General features: G+C 44.9%; 1 protein-coding gene across 1 annotated transcript in view; it reads right to left on the minus strand.

Moving 5' to 3' along the window:
* Nucleotides 1-20,116, minus strand: part of CNTNAP2 (contactin associated protein 2) — a 1,506,181-nt gene that overhangs the window by 212,496 nt on the left and 1,273,569 nt on the right. The window contains exon 16 of the mRNA XM_064290350.1: nt 3,812-3,982. Within this exon, the coding sequence (XP_064146420.1) occupies nt 3,812-3,982 (171 nt within the window). The remainder of the gene's footprint in view (nt 1-3,811; nt 3,983-20,116) is intronic.

Consider the following 20,116-nt stretch of genomic DNA (forward strand, 5'->3'; position numbering starts at 1 on the left):
GTGAAAGGTGACACAGACACTCAAACTCAAAATATCCAAAACGTAGTTTGTATTTTGCCCCCAAATGCCATACTCCCTATCGAAGGTGCCCCATCCCTATAACCTTGAAACCAGATACTAGATCCATTCCAGGATCTTTTTTTTTTTTTCAAACATTTATTTTTTGTTTTTTCTCATTTTATTTTATTTATTTATTGTATTTTAGATGATGGTTTACAGAACAAACTAGCTTCTTATTAAACAATTCATACACATATTGTTTTGTGACATTGGTTGCGAGCTCCACGACATGTCAATACTTTCCAAAGTTCCACATTACCAGCTTTCCTGTCCCCTCCTGCCTTCTAGTCCTTGCCCCTGGACTGGTGTGCCACTTAGTCTCATTCTGTTTTATGGGCCTGTCTAATCTTCGGCTGAAGGGTGAACCTCAGAAGTGACTTCATTACTGAGCTATAAGGGTGTCTGGGGGCCATGCTTTTGGGGTTTCTCCAGTCTCTGTCAGATCAGTAAGTCTGCTCTTTTTGTCTTTGTGAGTTAGAATTTTGTTCTATGTTTTTCTCCAGCTCTGTCTGGGACCCTCTATTGCCATCCCTGTCAGAGCAGTCGGTGGTGGTAGCCGGGCACCATTCAGTTGTGCTGGACTCAGTCTGGTGGAGGCTGTGGTAGTTGTGGTCCATTAGTCCTTTGGACTAATCTTTCCCTTGTGTCTTTTGTTTTCTTCATTCTCCCTTGCTCCAGATGGGGTGAGACCAGCAGAGTATCTTAGATGGCTGCTCACAAGCTTTTAAGTCCCCAGACACCACTTACCAAAGTAGAATGTAAAACATATTCTTTATAAGCTCTGTTATGCCAATTAAGCTAGATGTGTCCCTGAAACTATGGTCCCCACAGCCCTCAGCCCAGCAATTCTGTCCCTCAGGGAGTTTGGATGTGTCTATGGAGCTTACACGATATTGCCTTGTACAAGTTGTGCTGGCCTCCCTAGTTTGTGTACTGTCTTACCCTTCACCAAAGTTTCTACTTATCTATTGTCTATTTAGTGTATTTAGTTCCCACCCCTCCCCCATTCCAGGGTCTTCCTCCCACACATCCTGCATAAACATTTTATCAAAACCTGTGGAATCTGTTTCTTCAGGATTTCTCATATTTGTAAACCTTCACTGCCATCACCCTTTCAATTCCTGTCCCACTATCTTAATACTTGTCGAGAATCTTGGCTTCTTCTCTTGCTTCCAGTCTCCTCTCTGGTGAGTGTAATTCTGATCACATTACTTTCCTGCTCACTGTAATTTCAGGGTCATGCCCACTCGGCCCCTTTGCCCAGCATGGTGAGTGCCCTGACCCCAGCCTCTCCCCCCATGCACACACCCCTGCTGTGGCTCTGGGGCTGTTTCCTCCTGGGTCCTTCAGCTCAGGCCCCACACCTCCGTCATGTGGCTTCCTCACCCTGAAACAAGTTTTCTTCCCTCACCCTCCTCGCATTGTTGGCTCCTGCTCTACCGGCATAAGTCAGTGAAGGCGTTGCAGCCCTGGGAAGCCCTCCTGGTCGCCCCCTCTGCACCTCAGCCACCTCTCCCTGTGTGTTCTGGGACAGTACCGTTCCATAGAAAGAGCGGCAACTCTGGGACAGATGGACAAGGCTTTGTCTCTGCCACTTCCCGGCGTGGGACCTTGGTCAGGCAGCTCCCTGGCTCTGTGCCTCAGGTTCCTTATTTCTAAATGGAGATGTTAGTGATGGTACCCTCTTCAGAGGGTAGTTAGAGCGAGCAAGAGTGACGCCTGAGAGTAACGGCTGGAGTAAAGTCTGGAGACACAGGGAGTCTGTGTCCAAGACAAGGTGTTTTTTATTATTATCGTAACTACTGATTTAGTTGCTGGTTTTCCAAAACAAACAGCAAGATCTTTGAGGGAAAAAATGATGCTTGATTTTACAACGTGTCCTTAGCGCCTTGCACAGCCCCTGGGACACAGTGGATACTCAGGGAACACCCACTCAGCCAGTGGATACACACAGACAGGAAATAAGTGAAGCCCAGTGTAAGGTCGCCACGAATCGGAGCTGACTAGACGGCAACTACCGATAACAACACAGAGTTTAAAAGTTTACCTTTAATTATGCGAATGGGATGCACTTTTCTCCCTGCATGTTGGACTGCTGACAGGTCTCCTTAGCTTGCTGTATAACGACTGTCGGTTAGAGTCAAGAACCTCCCAGTCCTGACAGCAAGGCACATGGTTAATTAACAAGATGTTAGTCTGGAAGCCGAGTAGGAGTAGGCATGAACAGGGACACAGGTCCTTTGAGATGTGCTCACAGAGAGACAGAATTTGAATTCCTAACAGAAGGGGATTAGGGGGCATGGGAGCTGAGGGGAGACGAAGTAGAGATGGTGCAAAGATTTGGCCGCAGAAACCAGCTCTCCTGGCTGGGGGATGATAAGGTGTGGGGAGGAGGGGCCCGGGGCCCCCTTGCACCCTTTGGTCTGTGAGCCCTGGTGAGCTGGCGATGTGGCAGCTTGTCACTTTTCTCTGGGTACTTCATGGGAGCAGGCTTCTTGTTTACCTTGAAGAAGTTGTTCTCAAATTCGGAGATCTGCCTTTCGCCTACTAGGCTTCTTTGAACCTCAGTGGAGAAGCTATAGGAGTCCCTGAGTGGCTCAAATGGTTAACGTGCTCAACTGTTAACCGAAAGGTTGGAGGTTTGAGTCTACCCAGAGGTGCTCGGAAGAAAGGCCTGGCAATCTACCTCTGAAAGACCAGCCGTTGAAAACCCTGTGGAGCACGGTTCTACTCTGCACACATGGGGGTGCCATGAATCAGGATCAACTGGACAGCAACTGGTATCCCCTTTTGAAATGATATTGCATAGTTAGAGCTACAAATAGAGGAGAGGTTCCACCAGGTAGTATGGGACACGGGTTTGGGATTATTCTGGACCAAACCCAGCACCATAACCGCTAAGATGGAAGGGACAGGTGGGAGGGAGATGTCCTGTGCTGGCGAGCAGGAGCCAAGATCTGTGCTGGGACGCAGCTGATGGGTGACTCCGGTCTGGCTGGCTCTGACTTCCTCTCTGGGAGATTGGGGAGTTTGCAAATATTCACCTCGCTTGGAATCCTGCAGGTTGTAAATTCCTAAAGCTGATTCAGGCCCCAAGGATAAAGGGGCAGGACTCACACTTGTCAGCTTCAGACACCTCTGCCTTCCACAGATGGTGACCGAGCCTGCGACCTCGGGTGGGTCCTCCAGAGCCAAGGCCAGCTGAGCTGAGCTGAGTGGCCTCTGGGCTGGTATGTCTGTGCCCTGGGCTGAATAAATTCAGAACTTCAGCTTTTAAAGGGTGTGTGGTCTGGGGCTTCTTCCAGAGAGCTGCGTCCATCACACAGGACTGTTGTCCCCGCTGCCTGGTTAAACATATAGATGCTAATTTCTGTGACTGTCATTATCCTTTATGCTCTTCTTTCTGCCCTTGTTCCTGGCCCTCAGATAGCCTTACACACACCTGAGTCTCCTTGGAAAACAACCACACAAAAAGGGACAGTTTCAACATCTATTTGCCCTATCCGTGTCAGGCATCTGGTCTACCTCATCTTCCTGATATCAGTGTCAGGCATCTGGTCTACCTTGTCTTCCTGAGTGGCATCTGTTTCCCTGTGGGCGTCTGAGCACCAGTACCCATGCCCACTCAGGTGTGCACCCTGTCCCAGCACTTTGGGACACCAGAGAGGGTGGATGTTGGGATGGAGTGGGCTCAGCCAGCTTGTGGGGACAAAGGTAGCTGCCCAGGAGCAGACTTGTGGCTCATACTCACACTTCAGCTCCAGCTTGATGAAGTCCGTGTTCCCCAGGTTTTCCAGAAATACCCCACGAGGGATCAGCGTTTTGAAGTAGAAGGAAATGTCGGCACTGGTCTCCCCTTGGAAAGTGGAGAAGTGGAGGTGGGACGAAGGGTCTGGGAAGGAGGCTGCGTTCCAGTAGTTCCCTGTGGTGGGGGGAGAAAAGAACAGGGGAATTTACACCTGGGTCATGGCAGCAACGTAAAAATATCTGTTTCTGGGGCTTTGATAAATCTTTATTGGCAATAAGCCCCATTTCCTCTAATCCTGCTGAGCAACAGTGCACTGAACCCCACAGAGCTGCTCTGTACTTTCCAAAGGCATGAGTGTGTGTGTGCATGTGTGTGTGCGTGTGCGCGCGCGTGTGTGTGTGTGTGCGTGTGTGCGTGTGCATCAACTGTTTTATTACAGATGGGTAGACGGGGTCCTGCCTCGAGCAGGCTGCAGGGACTCCAGGGAGTGACTGCTGGCAGAGGAGACGGGGTGCGGGGGAGAAGCCCGGGTGGTGTTTTAAGTGGGTGGGTGGGGCTGCTTTGAATGAGGGCAGGAAGCATGAGGACACAGCAGGGGAAGGCAGGAGTGGGGTTTGGGTGTTCTGCTTGGGGACAAACAATGTTTGTGCCCAGATGCTTGGCACAGCTGCATTGGAATGCAATGGGGCACACAGATGAAGAATTGTGGAGGAGCAGGTGGCTGACTGCTGGAGTGGTGTCCCCACCTCCCCTGCCCAGTCCTGGGGGATGACTGCACGGGGGCGTCTCCCTGAGTGGCTCCTCTGGGGCTCCTTGGGGCGGGGGACAGTGGCTGAGCCACTCCCAGCTCTCATTCGGCTTCTACCCTCAGGGTCTAGGAGTAGAACAACTGGATGTCCCCTGCCCAGGCTCCCCAAACACACGTGTGTGCACATGCACACACATGTACACGCACACGCACACACACACTCACTCCCCTTTCGGGACAGAGTAGCCAGTACCCCCGGAAGAAGAGACTTTCACAGGCCAAGATAAAAAGCCCACACTGATTACACTTTCCACTAGAACCCAAGGACCAGGAACTTTAAGGCTGAGAGTTGGCTCTCAGCTTCATCTCTAGGGAAGTGGTTCCTTTTTAAAGTCACATTTCTGAGTGCGTTTCACAGCAGAGCTGTGGACTGAAACTCATGGCAAGCTTTCAGACAGCCACCAGCACCTCTAGATTTACTGCTAAATCCACAGCTTTCACTGACTTTTTGTTCAAAGACCGTCTTCCTCCCAAGAACACACCGCACAGGCTAAGTTTGCTCCGTGGTTTGATTCACACACAAACCATATTTTCCTTTCTTTTACACCAATCCTGCACATACGCAGTATTAAGTTGAACTACTATTCTTAAATAAAACTGATTTCATGTAGGTACTGCTATGTTTAAGCCATAGTTTTAAGTTAAACATACAATATTACTAAGTCATAGGTATGAAGATACCCTCTTATTTCATGAATGCTCTTTATTTTTGTTCTTAGAAACATCTAGATACAGTGATACCTAGATACGTTTACGGCAGTACCTAACCAGTACATAATCGAGAGATACGTTTGTAGAAGTCCTACTTAAGGTAAACACAACGGCGGTGGGAGTCCATTCTTCTTAATGTGTCCAAAAAGTCTCAGAGCAACTTTAAGTTTTTTTTTTTAAATTGTAAAATCATGGCTTCCAGTAGGAGAAAAACATGCCAGTTCCCTCTTGGAAAGAAGACTGTTCTGTGCTATTAGGTAGACTGAATACCCCAAAGAAAAAGACCCTACCACTGGTGTCGCTGTCACGAGAGGCTGAGCCGTGCTCTGGCACAAGACTGAAAAGCACTCAATCTGCAGTGAGGGGAGGTGAGCCCACCCTACAGCCACAGCAAAGGGCCTGCCCGAGAAAACTGAAGTTGAAGTACAAATTGCAACTCTCTTGCCGTCAGAGTCCTGGAATCGGGCGGAAATGAGGACGAGTCCTCGGAGCAGGAGGTTTGGCTTGTCCTAAAGGGGTGAGGAGCCCTGGTGGCGCAGTGGTCAAGTTCTCGGCTGCTCATCGGAAGATCAGTGGTTAGAACCCACCAGCTGCTCTGTGGGAGAAAGATGCTTCCATAAAGATTTCAGCCTTGGAAACTCCATGGGGCAGTTCTTCTCTGTCCCATAGGGTCGCTATAAGTTGGAATCAACTTGATGGCAACAGGTTTGGCTTGGTTTTTTAATGGGGTAAGGAAGCACTGGGTGGTACAAACGGTTAACACTCTTGGCTGCTCACTGAAAGGTTAGAGGTTCCAGGCCCACTCTGGGTATCTACTTCTGAAAAATCAGCCATTGATTTCAGAGTCGCCAAAAGTTGCAGTTGACTTGATGGCCACGGGTTCGGTTTTCGTTTTAGTCCAGGGAAGGAGTATTTAATAAACAGGACTGGTATTTACTCCTTCTGCCAACATCCTCACCAGTCGTCTTGGAAAAATCTGACAGGTAATGGAAGCTGGACAGCCCGGGTGAGGTCCTGGCTCCTTCATCACACAACAATGTTTTATGTCTCTGTATCCAGGAGGCGGAGTCCCCGGGTGGTGCAAACCGTCAACACGCTCGGCTGCTAATGAAAAGGTTGGAGGTTGGGGTCCACCCACGGGCACCTCAAAAGAAAGGCCTGGTGAATCTACTTCTGAAACATCAGCCCTGACACACACGGGGTCACGATGAGTTGAAGTCGACTTGATGGCAACCGCTTTTAATGGGTGAGAGCCTTTAACAGCCAAAGTGCCTGCGAGGCTGGAAGTCCCAACCACACTTCAGCGGCGTTAAGCAGGGCAATGCTGTCTCTTTAGGCTGGATCCCCACAACACGCATACAGTTAACATTTGAAAGTTTTAATCCAGTCAAGTACATTCTCGTTTTCTGATGTAGTGGCGTATTAACAGAAGGGCAGTCATCTAAAACGATTCTAGAAAAAGGAAGCTAAAGTGAAACACGTCAATATTTACCTGAGGTCCAGCACTGCTTATTCAGACAGAAACATCCCTGAGAAGAGGAGGGTGGTGCAAGCAGTGATTCCGGTTTGACGAATTCCCCTTTGTGCTAATTCTACGAGCACTAAGAAACCCTGATCTAATTTGGTCTCTTGAATGGACTTATTCACAGGGAAATCATGCCTTGTACAGATGGCTGTATTATAGATTGAACTGTGTCCCCCAAAATATGTGTTTAATTCATTTACGTATAGATGTTGTCTTGAAAATAGGTTTTCTTTTTTTTTTTTTTGTCATCTTAATGAGGACATGCCGGTGTTGAGTGGGTTCTAAACCCAATCACTTTTGAGTTACAAGAAAACCAGAATAGACAGTGACACACACCCAGGGGAAGACAGACATCATATGAAGATCGTCCATGAGCCCAGGAAGGCCCAGGACTACTGATAAGGAAGGAATTGACAGAGCCCAGACCCTGATTTTGCTATTTCACCTCCAGAACTGTGAGAAAACACATTCTGTACTTTAAATACCTCTTGTGGAGCCCTGGTGGCACAATGGTTAAGAACGCAGTTGCTAACCAAAAGGTTGGCAGTTCAAATTCACCAGCCGCCCCTTGGAAACCCTATGGGGCAGTTCCACTCTGTTCTATATGTTTGCTGTGAGTCGGAATTGACTTGGTGGCAATGGGTTTGGTTTTTTGGTATGTTATTTCCTGACTTTAAACCACTTAGTATTTCCTCATTCTGTCCGAACACCTGCCTCTTGATTTATGTACAGGTTCCTCATGAGCACAATTAAGTGTTCTGGAATTCCCATTCTTTGCAATGTTATCCATAATTTACTACGATCCACACAGTCAAATGCCTTTGCATAGTCAATAAAACACAGGTAAACATCCTTCTGGTGTTCTCTGCTTTCAGCCAGGATCCATCCATTTATATTCATGGGGATGGAGTAATTTGGAAAAGGAGGGTTAGATTCATTGCACAACATGACGAATGTAATCAATATTACTGAATTATACTGTAAAAATTGTTGAATTGCCAAAAAAGAAAAAAGAGAGTATTGAAACTGAAACAGATGCTCAGAGGTTAAGAATGCAGAGGGAACATGGCATTGGGGGTCCCACTTTGCCACTGGAATCCTCTGCTGCTGGTTTCCTGGTGGGACCCAGTCATGCTGGACATCCTGAGCTTGGCTAGTGACCAGCCGGCGTGAAGACTGTCACATGAATTCTAGCAGCTCGCAGAGAACACACACTGGCCGTGCTATTACTTGAGACCAGTACACGTTCTATAACTCTGTGTTTGTTACATAAGTAAAGCAAATAGCAAAGTGAGTGCAGTGAAGCCCATTTAGAAGATGTCCATTTAGAGCGGCTTTATTTCGTAGGAATCTGGAATTCGCGTGTGGCAGTGCAGGCTCTGATGCTGACTGGGAGTGTGGGGAGTCGCTAATGTAGTCTGAAGCAGAAAGAGCATGATTGCTGGAAGGTGCTGCTGAGTGCGTGGCCAACACAGCCTGCAGGCCCTGAGGCACCTGGGCACTGTGCCAAGATCCCATGGGCCGCAGGAGAGAAGGTTTGCACCGAAAGAAGAGAAAGAAGAGATTGAAATGAATTGTGTCCCCCCAAAATAAGTGTTGTAAATCCTTCTATACTCGTGTTTATAATTCCGTTTGGGAATAGGTCTTCTTTGTTATGTTAACGAGGTAGTGTCAATGTATGGCGTGTTTTAACTCAAGCTTTGTTGAGATATAAAGGGCAGGTTAAGTAAGCAAGCGCAAACTGAAGGGAAGAGACACATGCCACGAGAAGATCACCGAGGAGCCAAGGACCAGAAGCGGAAAGAGACAAGGTCCTTCCCCCAGAGCTGACAGACAGAGATAGCCTTCCCCCAGAGCCGGGCCCTGAATTTGGACTTCTGATGCCCTAAACTGTGAGAAAATAAATCTCTGTTTGTTAAAGCCACGCCCTTGTGCGTCTGTGTACAGCAGCAATACACGACCAAGACAATTCTCCACTTCAAGTTAAAAGACAGGATTCGGTCTCTTTGTCTCACCTTTGATGGTATTGAGAGTGATGGAAAATTGTCCAAGGTTTGGCAGTTTGAGAATCTCAGTATCTTTTAAAATGAATCTAGATTATAAAGAAAGAGCAACAGTGAAGGCCTGGCTGCTACGGCGTGGTGCGGTAGGTTACTGCTAATTTGAAACCAAGTAGGTGGCGGCGGAAACTGGTTTCTGAAAGCAGTGATTTCCAAAGGGCTGGCAGCTGCCCAGAGCACAGCAGGCTGAGATGTGACGCTTTCTGACCTTTTCCAGGCTGGGGGCTTCGGGAAAGAACAGGGCATTAAAATTCAGGCCAGAAGGAGCACCAAAACAGCACCGACTGGATTCTGTCAGAAAAAAATCTCACGTCTCGCCATGGCAAAACTTCGTGGGGAGTTTGCGAGGGATTTATTGTTTCAAGAACAAAAGGACATTTACGTACAGATGCAGGGGAATAAATCTCCAGTACATTTAGTGCTGGAGAGCAGTTCCTTTATTGCTGATTTCAAACCACTTCACTTTCTCCTTAATCTTCCTCCCTCCACCTCAAGCAGGGCACACACACGCATGCACACACACACACACACGATATGCACACACGTACTCATGCACACATGCACACTCATGTGACCACACACATACATGCACACACATGCACACACATACATACATGCACACATACAGCAGCATGCACATGCACACTCATGTGCCCGCACACATACATGCACACGTACGTGCACACACATGTGCCCACACACATACATGCACATGCATATGGACACATACATACATACACACACGCACACATATACACACAGTAACGCACACATGCACACACACACACACCCTTTCAAGTTTGGCTGTTCAATAGTTTGGGTAGTTTGTAAAAATGTGAAGTTTTTAACAGCAATAACAAGTGAAAACAACCACAATGGGTGAATCTATTACGGGATATCTATAAAATGTAATACAAGCTGCCATAAACAGTGAAATAAATCCACATAAGTTGCCAATTGTATATTGTTAAGTGGCAGGCAATTTTCAGAATAAAACATGCATCATAGCTCCTTTTGTTAAAAGTATGTGTGTGTATCATAGATGCACCTGATATCTGTATCTGTATCTATCTCTTCATCTCTATCTGCCTCTACCTCAAGGAGCCCTGGTGGTGCAGGGCTGCTAACCGAAAGGTTGGTGGTTCAAATCCCCCAGCAGCTCCATGAGAGAAAAGATCTGGGGATTTGCTCCTGTAAAGATAATGGCCTTGGTAAAACTTGGGGGCAGTTCTTTTCTGTCCTGTCTGTCTCTAGGAGTCAGAGTACACTTGAGGGCACCTATCAACAACAACAACAACAACAACAACAACAACCTCTATCCCTCTGTCTCCATCTCTCTCACTTTCTATCTCTATCCCTAGCCTCCTCTTCATTGCTCTTTCTCTCTCTCTGTATATATATAACTGTATCTCTACATAATTCTGTCTCTCTCTCTCTCTAGCTGTACCTATTTATACCCCTCTGTATGTACCTCAGTCTCTCTCTCTATAAACCCATTGCTATCAAGCCAATTCTGACTCATAGCGACCCTATAGGACAGAGTAGAACTGCCCCATAGTGTTTCCAAGGAGTGGTTGGTGGGTTTAAACTGCTGACCCTTGTGCCACCAGGGCTCCGCCTGCCCCCATCTATGTATGCCTATATGTATTTCTCTCTCTCTCTCTGTTTATAACCCCATCTCTCTCTCTCTAGCTATCTCTCTCTGTACATATCTATCTCTCTGTATACATCTTTATCTCCATCTCTTTCTCTTTCCTTATCATCATCGTCATCATCCTCTCTCTCCCTCTCCCTCTGTCTACATATCGGTCAGTACATACCTTTCTCTCTCTGACTTAGTGCTCAGCACTTTCCCACTCCTACCACTTCTCCCTCCCCTGACTCCGGGGTCCATAAAACCACAGGAGCCTTTTGTGTAGGCGTGTATCCTTCCCTTCTCCCATGGCTGGTACATCACAGGTTTAGGGAGAGGTCAGAGAGCTACGCCCTGAATGTGATGGCAAGGCCTCTCTGCCTCCACCTGCATAGCCCAGTGTGGACTCTGCCTTTTAAAGACATAAGGCCTGAGGAGGCTGCCACTGTTCCTGTATCCTCTTCCTCAGGTTCCTGCTGAAGGAGACGTGAAGGAGATTCCTCCTCAGGGTTCAGAAAGCCCGGGAGGAGACAGCCATGCTTTGCTTCCTGTCTTCCCTGAGCCCATCTATGTAAATCGTGGCACTCATGGGAGACAGAACTTCGAGGACCTCATAATGTTGACCCCGCCTTTGATGCCGTCTTGCTCCACTCTTCCCTTACTCCTGATGCTCCAGCCCCACCAGCCTTCTTCTGTTCCTCAGAGTACCAGCTTGTTCCAGCCTTAGACCTGTTTCTTCCACCTAGAACGCTCCCTGCAGACCTGTCTGTGCTTGGCATCTCCTCGCCATTCAGGAGCCAGCCACTTCATCAGAGCCAGTGCCAGCTCCCCAAAATGGAAAATCCAAACTAAAGTCATCCCCAGTTATGCTTCATCAATTTAAATTTCATAGCATGACCACTATCTGAAGGAGCCCTGGTGGAGCAGTCCTTGGCTGCTCACTGAAAGGTTGGCAGTTCGAACTTACCAGCTGCTCCACAAGAGAAAGATGTGGCCGTCTGCTTCTATAAAGATTTACAGCCTAGGAAACCCTGTGGGGCAGCCCTACTCTGTGCCGTTGGGTCACCATGAATCAGAATTGACTTGATGGCAATGAGTTTGGTTTGGTTACCACTATCTATTATTGCACAAAGTAGTAAATAAACATTGTAGTACAACTGAGACACAGTAAAATATATAAATTTTACTGACTGACTACCACTCTGCTATAAGTGCTAGATCTGAACTAATTTTAAAAGAATACCAGTGTTTCCCCAGCTTGTAAGCTGTTCCCTGCATAACTGAGGGGAGAAAAATATCACTACCTTTAACTTTCCTCCTGGGCTTCTGTCTGACAATAAGACATAAAATTTCAAGTGCTGCCTTCAGATTTTTGAGCACCACAAGGCCCCTACCTTAAAGCCTAGCCATGTGTTTTCCCACCTTTCCAGATACGCCCCAGCCAGTGGGAAAGATTCCCCACCCGACTAGTTCCCCAATCAGCCAGACCAGCTGTACCCCACCTGGTCCTTAACAGTCTTCAGTTCACTGCCAACCAACAGGATTATTCCAACAATCAAATCATGTTCTCCTGGGGGAGCCAGGGGCACCCTAACCTTTTGTTACTATGAAGCCTGGCAGCTAAGACCTTGCTTGGCACAAGGCAGGTGCTCAATAAACACTGTTGAATGACTGAGAAGTACCTCCAGAAGCCCACCAGTTTGGGAACTGTGGGTCCTGTAATCTAACAGCTGAGGAATGCCACAAAAGACCAATCCCACACAAAGATAGGGTTGTTGCTTGACTAAATCAAGCCTTGTTGTTACATCAGAGAGTGATGAAATCAGTAATATTTATTGAAGCTATTTAGAAAGAATAGCTTTTAAAAAATCCATGTGAGAAAATACTCATGGATATTTTTATTAATTTTTTTATTCTAGAGTCTCTAATATGCCTTGTCAAAGCATTTGCAACTTTTTTTCAAACAACACTGAGCTGAGTTTAAACCATGTGGAGGTGAGCTTGGTACATTGAGGTGGAATGCTCGGGTGAAAGAGACCAATATTTTAAATTGGCTGGAATGGTTCAGCTTCCTGAGGTCTTGTACTCATGAAGAGGCTGTCTGAAAATGTGCACTGCAGGCTGAATACCAGTTTCCATAGACAATGCGAGACGGGCTCCACCAATTTTCCCATGTGCCTGGACGTTTGGCTGCAGTATTTCACAGAGGCATTTATTGTGCCATTTCCTGCAGCATGGATTTGGCTGGGAGAAGGCCTTCCCAGCTCTGAATGAATTTACGTTCAGTGGAGTAGGGCACTGGGTCAGACTCAACCAGCACTTCTTGCCAGACTCATAGCCTCTCTCCTGTTCTCAAGTTGGCTTGTGATTATTGTTGTTCCTAGGTGCCGTTGAGTCAGTTCTGACTCATAGCGACCCCATGCACAACAGAAAGAAACACTGTCTGGACCTGTGCCATCCTTGTAATTGTTGTCATGCTTGAGCTCACTGTAGCCACTATGTCAGTCCATCTCCTTGAGGGTCTTCCTCTTTTTTGCTGACACTCTACTTTACCAAACATGATGCTCTTCTCTAGGGGCTGGTCCCTCCTGATAATGTGTCCAAAGTATGTGAGACAAAGTTTCGCCATTCTTGCTTCTGAGGAGCATTCTGACTGTACTTCTTCCAAGGTATATTTGTTCTTCTGGCAGTCCTTAGTATATTCAATATTCTTCACCAACACCATAATTCAAAGGCATCAATTCTTCTTCGGTCTTCCTTATTCATTGTCCAGTTTTCATATGCATATGAAGTGATTGAAAACTCCATGGCTTGGGTCAGGCACACCTTAGTCCTCAAGGTGACATCTTTGATTTTTAACACTTTAAAGAGGTCTTTTGCAGCATATTGGCCCAATGCAATGTGTCTTTTGATTTCTTGACTTATCCATGAGCCTTGATGGTGGATCCAAGTAAAATGGCTTGTGATTATTTTAGCCCAATTCAGGGATATTAAGATCTTGGTCTTTCCTGCTAGGAGTTTTCTTTCACTCAGCATAGTGTACTGGGTGGCAGAAATGGTTAAGTGCTACTACTAACCAAAGACTGCTAATCAAAAGGTTAGTGGTTCAAACCCACCCAGAGGTACCTCAGAAGAAAGGTCTGACAATCTACTTCCAAAAGGTCACAGCCTTGAAAATCCTGTGGAACAGTTCTACTCTGCACACTTGGGGTCACCGTAAGTGGGAATCCACTTGATGTCAACTAACAAGTATATCAGGCAAGGTTTGCCCTGCAATGCTACCTGAACATAATTCCTCCAAAGTTCTGCTTGGCTTTATAGTGTGGGCTCTTGTACAAATGGAGAGTCACCAAGGTTGAGAGGTAGGAATGCAAGAAGGTGAGGTTGTTCGTGTTGTTCTTTTGCCTTTCACAGCCCTGACATCCCTGAGGTCTTTTTTGCTCCATGTCTACCCATCGGGCTCTCAGCTAGTTAGCAACAAAACTTTCATAAGGTGGTAGCTGATAAATGGCTTAATGTTTTACTCACTCATTTTTTAGCATTCCAATAAGGAATTCCTGAAGATTGAAATGCCTTCAAGATCCAAATTAATTAATCTCTAGTGATACAATTTCAAGTGTCAAGACAGAGTGCAGATAAATATTTCAAAGTGTATAGTCTATATTTACATTTAAAATAATTATGCAGTAGTTACATTTCAGTTATGAGCTATGTTTCACTGTAAACCACACACACACATACACTCACACACACACACAGAGTAAAATTTCTAGTTTAAGAAACTTGATAAGAGGAGATTTAATGTTAAAATACATTAAGTGAAACAAACTATTTTAATTTTTCCACTATCAAAAATCAAGTAATAATTTCTGTGGTTTACATGTGACAATGAATTTGGACACTGATTTTTTCAAGTAGAATAAAGGTTAGTTTTTATACTTGAGAAAAAGGCAATATAAATGGAAAACTATTTAATAAAAATAATAGTGTGAAAGCTCACCACATTCTATGGGAAAGGGTTAACATTTTTATGACTTTCCCTTTAGAATTAAACTTCAAAATGTCTTTCTTTGAAGAACGTGCATGGGAAATTTCCCTCCTGCTTCCTTTTGCAAGCTTTAAACTTATAAATCATCCTGCTGTGTATTAGCCAGAAAACTCAGCAGGAATGGCAAATATTTTCACAGAAATAATTTGAACAGGGACTAGACCCGATTAGTTTTGGTAAAGTATCATAATTCTGTTAAGGATTATGTCCCATGAGTAAAAATGTAGTATTCCCAGGTGGAGCTCTTTTGGGTTTTACAATCCGATATTCCATTCTCTCTCTCTTTTTTTTTTTATTCCATTCTCTAATAGTCAATGGCTCACAGACTTCAGCGTGCCTTAGGATAATCTGCAGAGCTCACAGAAAATGCAGCTCTCTGTGCACAGCCCCAGCTATTCCTAATCATGAAGTCCTGTGTCTTGCCAGGAATCTGCTCTTTGAACGGATACCTCAGCTGCCTCTGAGGCAGGTGATCTTTCCACAGAAGCTTGGAAAAGGATGTTTTGAAGTAGATGTACCTCTCCATTTGCTCATTAACACTGGGCCAATTTTCAACCACCATCATCTGGAACTTTCTGAAGGGCAAACAGGAGATTTGTTCTTGTTATCGCTGTAGCCAGATCAAATCTTCTCACGGAGCAGAGCATGCTTGGCTCCTGATTAGGTTTCTGCGAGCAGGGTTGGCTTGGGAAGCTGCCCAGACCCCAGGCAGTGAGAACACAGGGCTGCCCAGCATTGCTGAGAAGGATGTCACCTTCTCTACCCGGGAAGCTCATCACTGGGGGCCTCAGGAGAGAACATACTTTGGGTTCCAGCCAGGACCCAGCAGGGTGGAAGCTTAGATGCCTGGCATTTCTCCTCTATCCTTTATTTCTCTGCTAGTCACCCAAGCTCTTTTAGCTTTGAGAACATTGTTCTTGCTGGTTCTCTTCCCACCCCTTTTTTCCAGGTCCATTTCGTTGGCTCCGCTGCCCCCACCATTCCTTAAACACTTGTATCCCCTAGAGCCCCACTCATGCCTCTCTGCTTTTCTAATTCTATTGTCTCCATGTGGCCTCGACCACCTTCCCATTCACAACTCCCCACCGATGATGATTTCAGCACAGACCTTGAGCCCGAGTCCCAGGCTCACGAAGGACATGCCCGTCTACTAAGTTTTCTAACCAGAACCTTAAAACAGAAAGTCTGAAGCCAAACTCATTGTCCTCACCCCAAGATTGCCTCCTCTTCATGGTATCATTTCTCTTGGAGTCACCATTTTAACAAGCTTCGAGTCTATGCTCAGCTACAACTTTCATGTCCATGGAAAATCAGATGCCAAATCCTGGAAATCATCAAAAAACGAATGGAACGCATTAACATCCATATCCTAGGCATTAGTGAGCTGAAATGGATTGGTATTTGTCATTCTGAATCCAACGATCATATGTTCTACTATGCTGGGAATGATAAATTGAAGAGGAATGGTGTCATATTCATCGTCAAAAAGAACATTTCAAGATCTATTCTGAAGTACAACACTGTCAGTGATAGGATAATACCCATACGCCTAAAAGGAAGACCAGTTAATACGACTATTATTCAAATTTACACACCAACTACTAAGGCCAAAGATGAAGAAACTGAAGATTTTTACCAATTTCCGCAGTCTGAAATTGATCAAACATACAATCAGGATGCACTGATAGTTACTAGTGATTGGAATGCAAAAGCTGGAATCAAAGAAGAAGGATCGGCAGTTGGAAAATATGGCATTGGAGATAGAAACAATGCTAGAGATCCAATGACAGAATTTTGCAAGACCAACGACTTCTTCATTGCAAATACCTTTTCTCACCAATGTAAACAGTGTCTTTACATGTGGACCTTGTAAGATGGAATACACAGGAATCAAATCGACTACATCTGTAGAAAGAGACGATGGAAAAGCTCAATATCATCAGTTAGAAAAAGACTGACTGTGGAACAGACCATCGATTGCTCACATGCAAGTTCAAGTTGAAACTGAAGAAAATTAGAATAAGTCCAAGAAAGCCAAAGCACAAGCTTGAGTATATCGAACCTGAATTTAGAGACCATCTCAAGAATAGATAGATTTGATCCGATCCAAATCCCAAGGACATTCTTTAATGAGATGGAGAAACAAATCACCAATTTCATATGGAAGGGAGAGAGGCCCTGGATAAATAAGGCATTACTGAAAAAGAAGAACAAAGTGGGAGGCCTTACTTTACCTGATTTTAGAACCTATTATACCGCCACAGTAGTCAAAACAGCCTGGTACTGGTTCAACAACAGATACATGGACCAATGGAACAGAATTGAGAATCCAGACATAAATCCATCCACATATGAGCAGCTGATATTTGACAAAGGCCCCAAAACAGTTAAATGGGGAAAAGACAGTCTTTTTAACAAATGGTGCTGGCATAACTGGAGATCCATCTGCAAAAAGATGAAACAAGACCCATATCTCACTCCATGCACAAAAACTAACTCAAAATGGATCAAAGACCTAAATATAAAATCTAAAACGATAAAGATCATGAAAGAAAAAATAGGGACAACGTTAGGAACCCTAATACATGGCATAAACAGTGTAGAAAACATTGTAAAGAATGTAGAAGAAAAACTAGATAACTGGGAGCTCCTAAAAATCAAACACCTATGCTCATCCAAAGACTTCACCAAAAGAGTAAAAAGACTACCTACAGACTGGGAAAAAGTTTTTAGCTATGACATTTCTGATCAGCGCCTGATCTCTAAAATCTACCTGATACTGCAAAAACTCAACCACAAAAACACAAATAACCCAATTAAAAAATGGGCAAAAGATATGAATAGACATTTCACTAAAGAAGACATTCAGGTAGCTAACAGATATATGAGGAAATGTTCACGATCATTAGCCATTAGAGAAACGCAGATCAAAACTACAATGAGATTTCATCTCACCCCAACAAGGCTGGCATGAATCCAAAAAACACAAAATAATAAATGTTGGAGAGGCTGTGGAGAGATTGGAACACTTATACACTGCTGGTGGGAGTATAAAATGATACAACCACTTTGGAAATCGATTTGGCGCTTCTTTAAAAAGCTAGAAATAGAACTACCATATGATCCAGCAATCCCACTCCTTGGAATATATCCTAGAGAAATAAGAACCTTTACACGAACACACCCATGTTTACTGCAGCACTGTTTACAATAGAAAAAAAGATGGAAGCAACCAAGGTGCCCATCAATGGATGAATAGATAAATAAATTATGGTATATTCACACAATGGAATACTACGCATCGATAAAGAACAGTGAGGAATCTGTGAAACACTTCATAACATGGAGGAACCTGGAAGGCATTATGCTGAGTGAAATTAGTCAGTTGCAAAAGGACAAATATTGTATAAGACCACTATTACAAGAACTTGAGAAATAGTTTAAACTGAGAAAAAAACATTCTTTTGTGGTTACAAGAGGGGGGAGGGAGGGAGGGTGGGAGAAGGGCATTCACTAATTAGATAGTAGACAAGAACTACTTTAGGTGAAGGGAAAGGCAGCACACAATACAGGGGAGGTCAGCACAATTGGACTAAATCGAAAGCAAAGAAGTTTCCTGAATAAACTGAATGATTCAAAGGCCAGCGTAGCAGGGGCAGGGGTCTGGGGACCATGGTTTCAGGGGACATCTAAGTCAATTGGCATAATAAAATCTATTAAGAAAGCATTCTGCATCCCACTTTGAAGACTGGTGTCTGGGGTCTTAAACGCTAGCAAGCAGCCATCTAAGATGCATCAATTGCTCTCAACCCACCTGGATCAAAGGAGAATGAACAACACCAAGGACACAAGGCGATTACGAGCCCAAGAGACAGAAATGGCCACATGAACCAGTGACTACATCACCCTGAGACCGGAAGAACTAGATGGTGCCTGGCTACAACTGATGACTGCCCTGACAGGGAACACAACAGAGAACCCCTGAGGGAGCAGGAGAGCAGTGGGATGCAGACCCCAAATTCTCATAAGACCAGACTTAATGGTGTGATTGAGACTGGAAGGACCCCAGTAGTCATGGCCCCCAGACCTTCTGTTGGCCCAGGACAGGAACCATTCCCGAAGCCAACTCTTCAGGCATGGATTGGACTGGACAATGGATTGGAGAGGGATGCTGGTGAGGAGTAATCTTCTTGGATCAGGTGAACACTTGAGACTATGTTGGCATTTCCTGCCTGGAGGGGAGATGAGAGGGTGGAGGGAGTTAGAAGCTGGTGAAAAGGACATGAAAAGAGAGAGTGGAGGGAGAGAGCAGACTGTCTCATTAGGGGGAGAGTAATTGGGAGTGTGTAGCAAGGTGTATATGGGTTTTTGTGTGAGAGACTGACTTGATTTGTAAACTTTCACTTAAAGCACAATAAAAATTATATTAAAAAAATCGCTAATATCACACTCAAGTAAAATTTTGCTGAAGATCATTCAAAAGTGGCTGCAGCAGGGAACTGCTAGAAATTTAGGCTGGATTCAGAAGAGGACATGGAACAAGGGCTATCATTGCTGATGTCAGATGGATCTTGGCTGAAAGCAGAGAATGCCAGAAAAATGTTTACCTATGTTTTATTGATTATGCTAAGGCATTCCAACACTTAATTTCAGAACACTTAATTGTGCTCATAAGGAACCTGTACACAGATTTAGAGACAGTCATTGAACAGGACAAGGGGATACTGCATGGTTTAAAGTCAGGAAGGGTGTGTGTCAGGGTTGTATCCTTTCACCATACCTATTCAATCTGTATGCTGAGCCAATAATCTGAGAAGCTGGACTGTATAAAGAAGAATGGGCATCAGGATTGAAGGAAGGCCAATTAACAAGCTGCAATATGCAGATGACACAACCTTGCTTGCTGAAAGTGAAAAGGACTTGAAGCACTTACTGATGAACATCAAAGACTACAGCCTTCAGTATGGATTACACCTCAACATAAAGAAAACAAAAGTCCTCACAACTGGACCAATAAGCAACATCGCGATAAACAGAAAAAAGATTGAGGTTGTCAAGGATTTCATTTCACTTGGATCCACAACTGATACCCATGGAAGCAGCAGTCAAGAAATCAAAAGATGCATTGCATTGGGCAAATCAGCTGCAAAAGGCTTGTTTAAAGTGTTGAAAAGCAAAGATTTCACCTTGAAGACTAAGGTGTGCCTGACCCAAGCCATGGTATTTTGCACCATTTCATATGCATGTGAAAGCTGGACAATGAGTAAGGAAGACCGAAGAATTGACACCTTTGAATTGTGGTGTTGGCGAAGAATATTAAATTTACCATGGACTGCCAAAAGAACGGACAAATCTGTCTTGGAAGAAGTACAACCAGGATGCTCCTTAGAAGCAAGGATGGAGAGACTACATCTCACATATTTTGGACATGTTATCAGGAGGGATCACTCCCTGGTGAAGGACATCATGCTTGGTAAAGTAGAGGGTCAAGGAAAAAGAGGAAGATCCTCAATGAAATGGACT

This window comes from Loxodonta africana, chromosome 8 (assembly GCF_030014295.1).
Source record: "Loxodonta africana isolate mLoxAfr1 chromosome 8, mLoxAfr1.hap2, whole genome shotgun sequence".
NCBI classification, from domain to species: domain Eukaryota; kingdom Metazoa; phylum Chordata; class Mammalia; order Proboscidea; family Elephantidae; genus Loxodonta; species Loxodonta africana.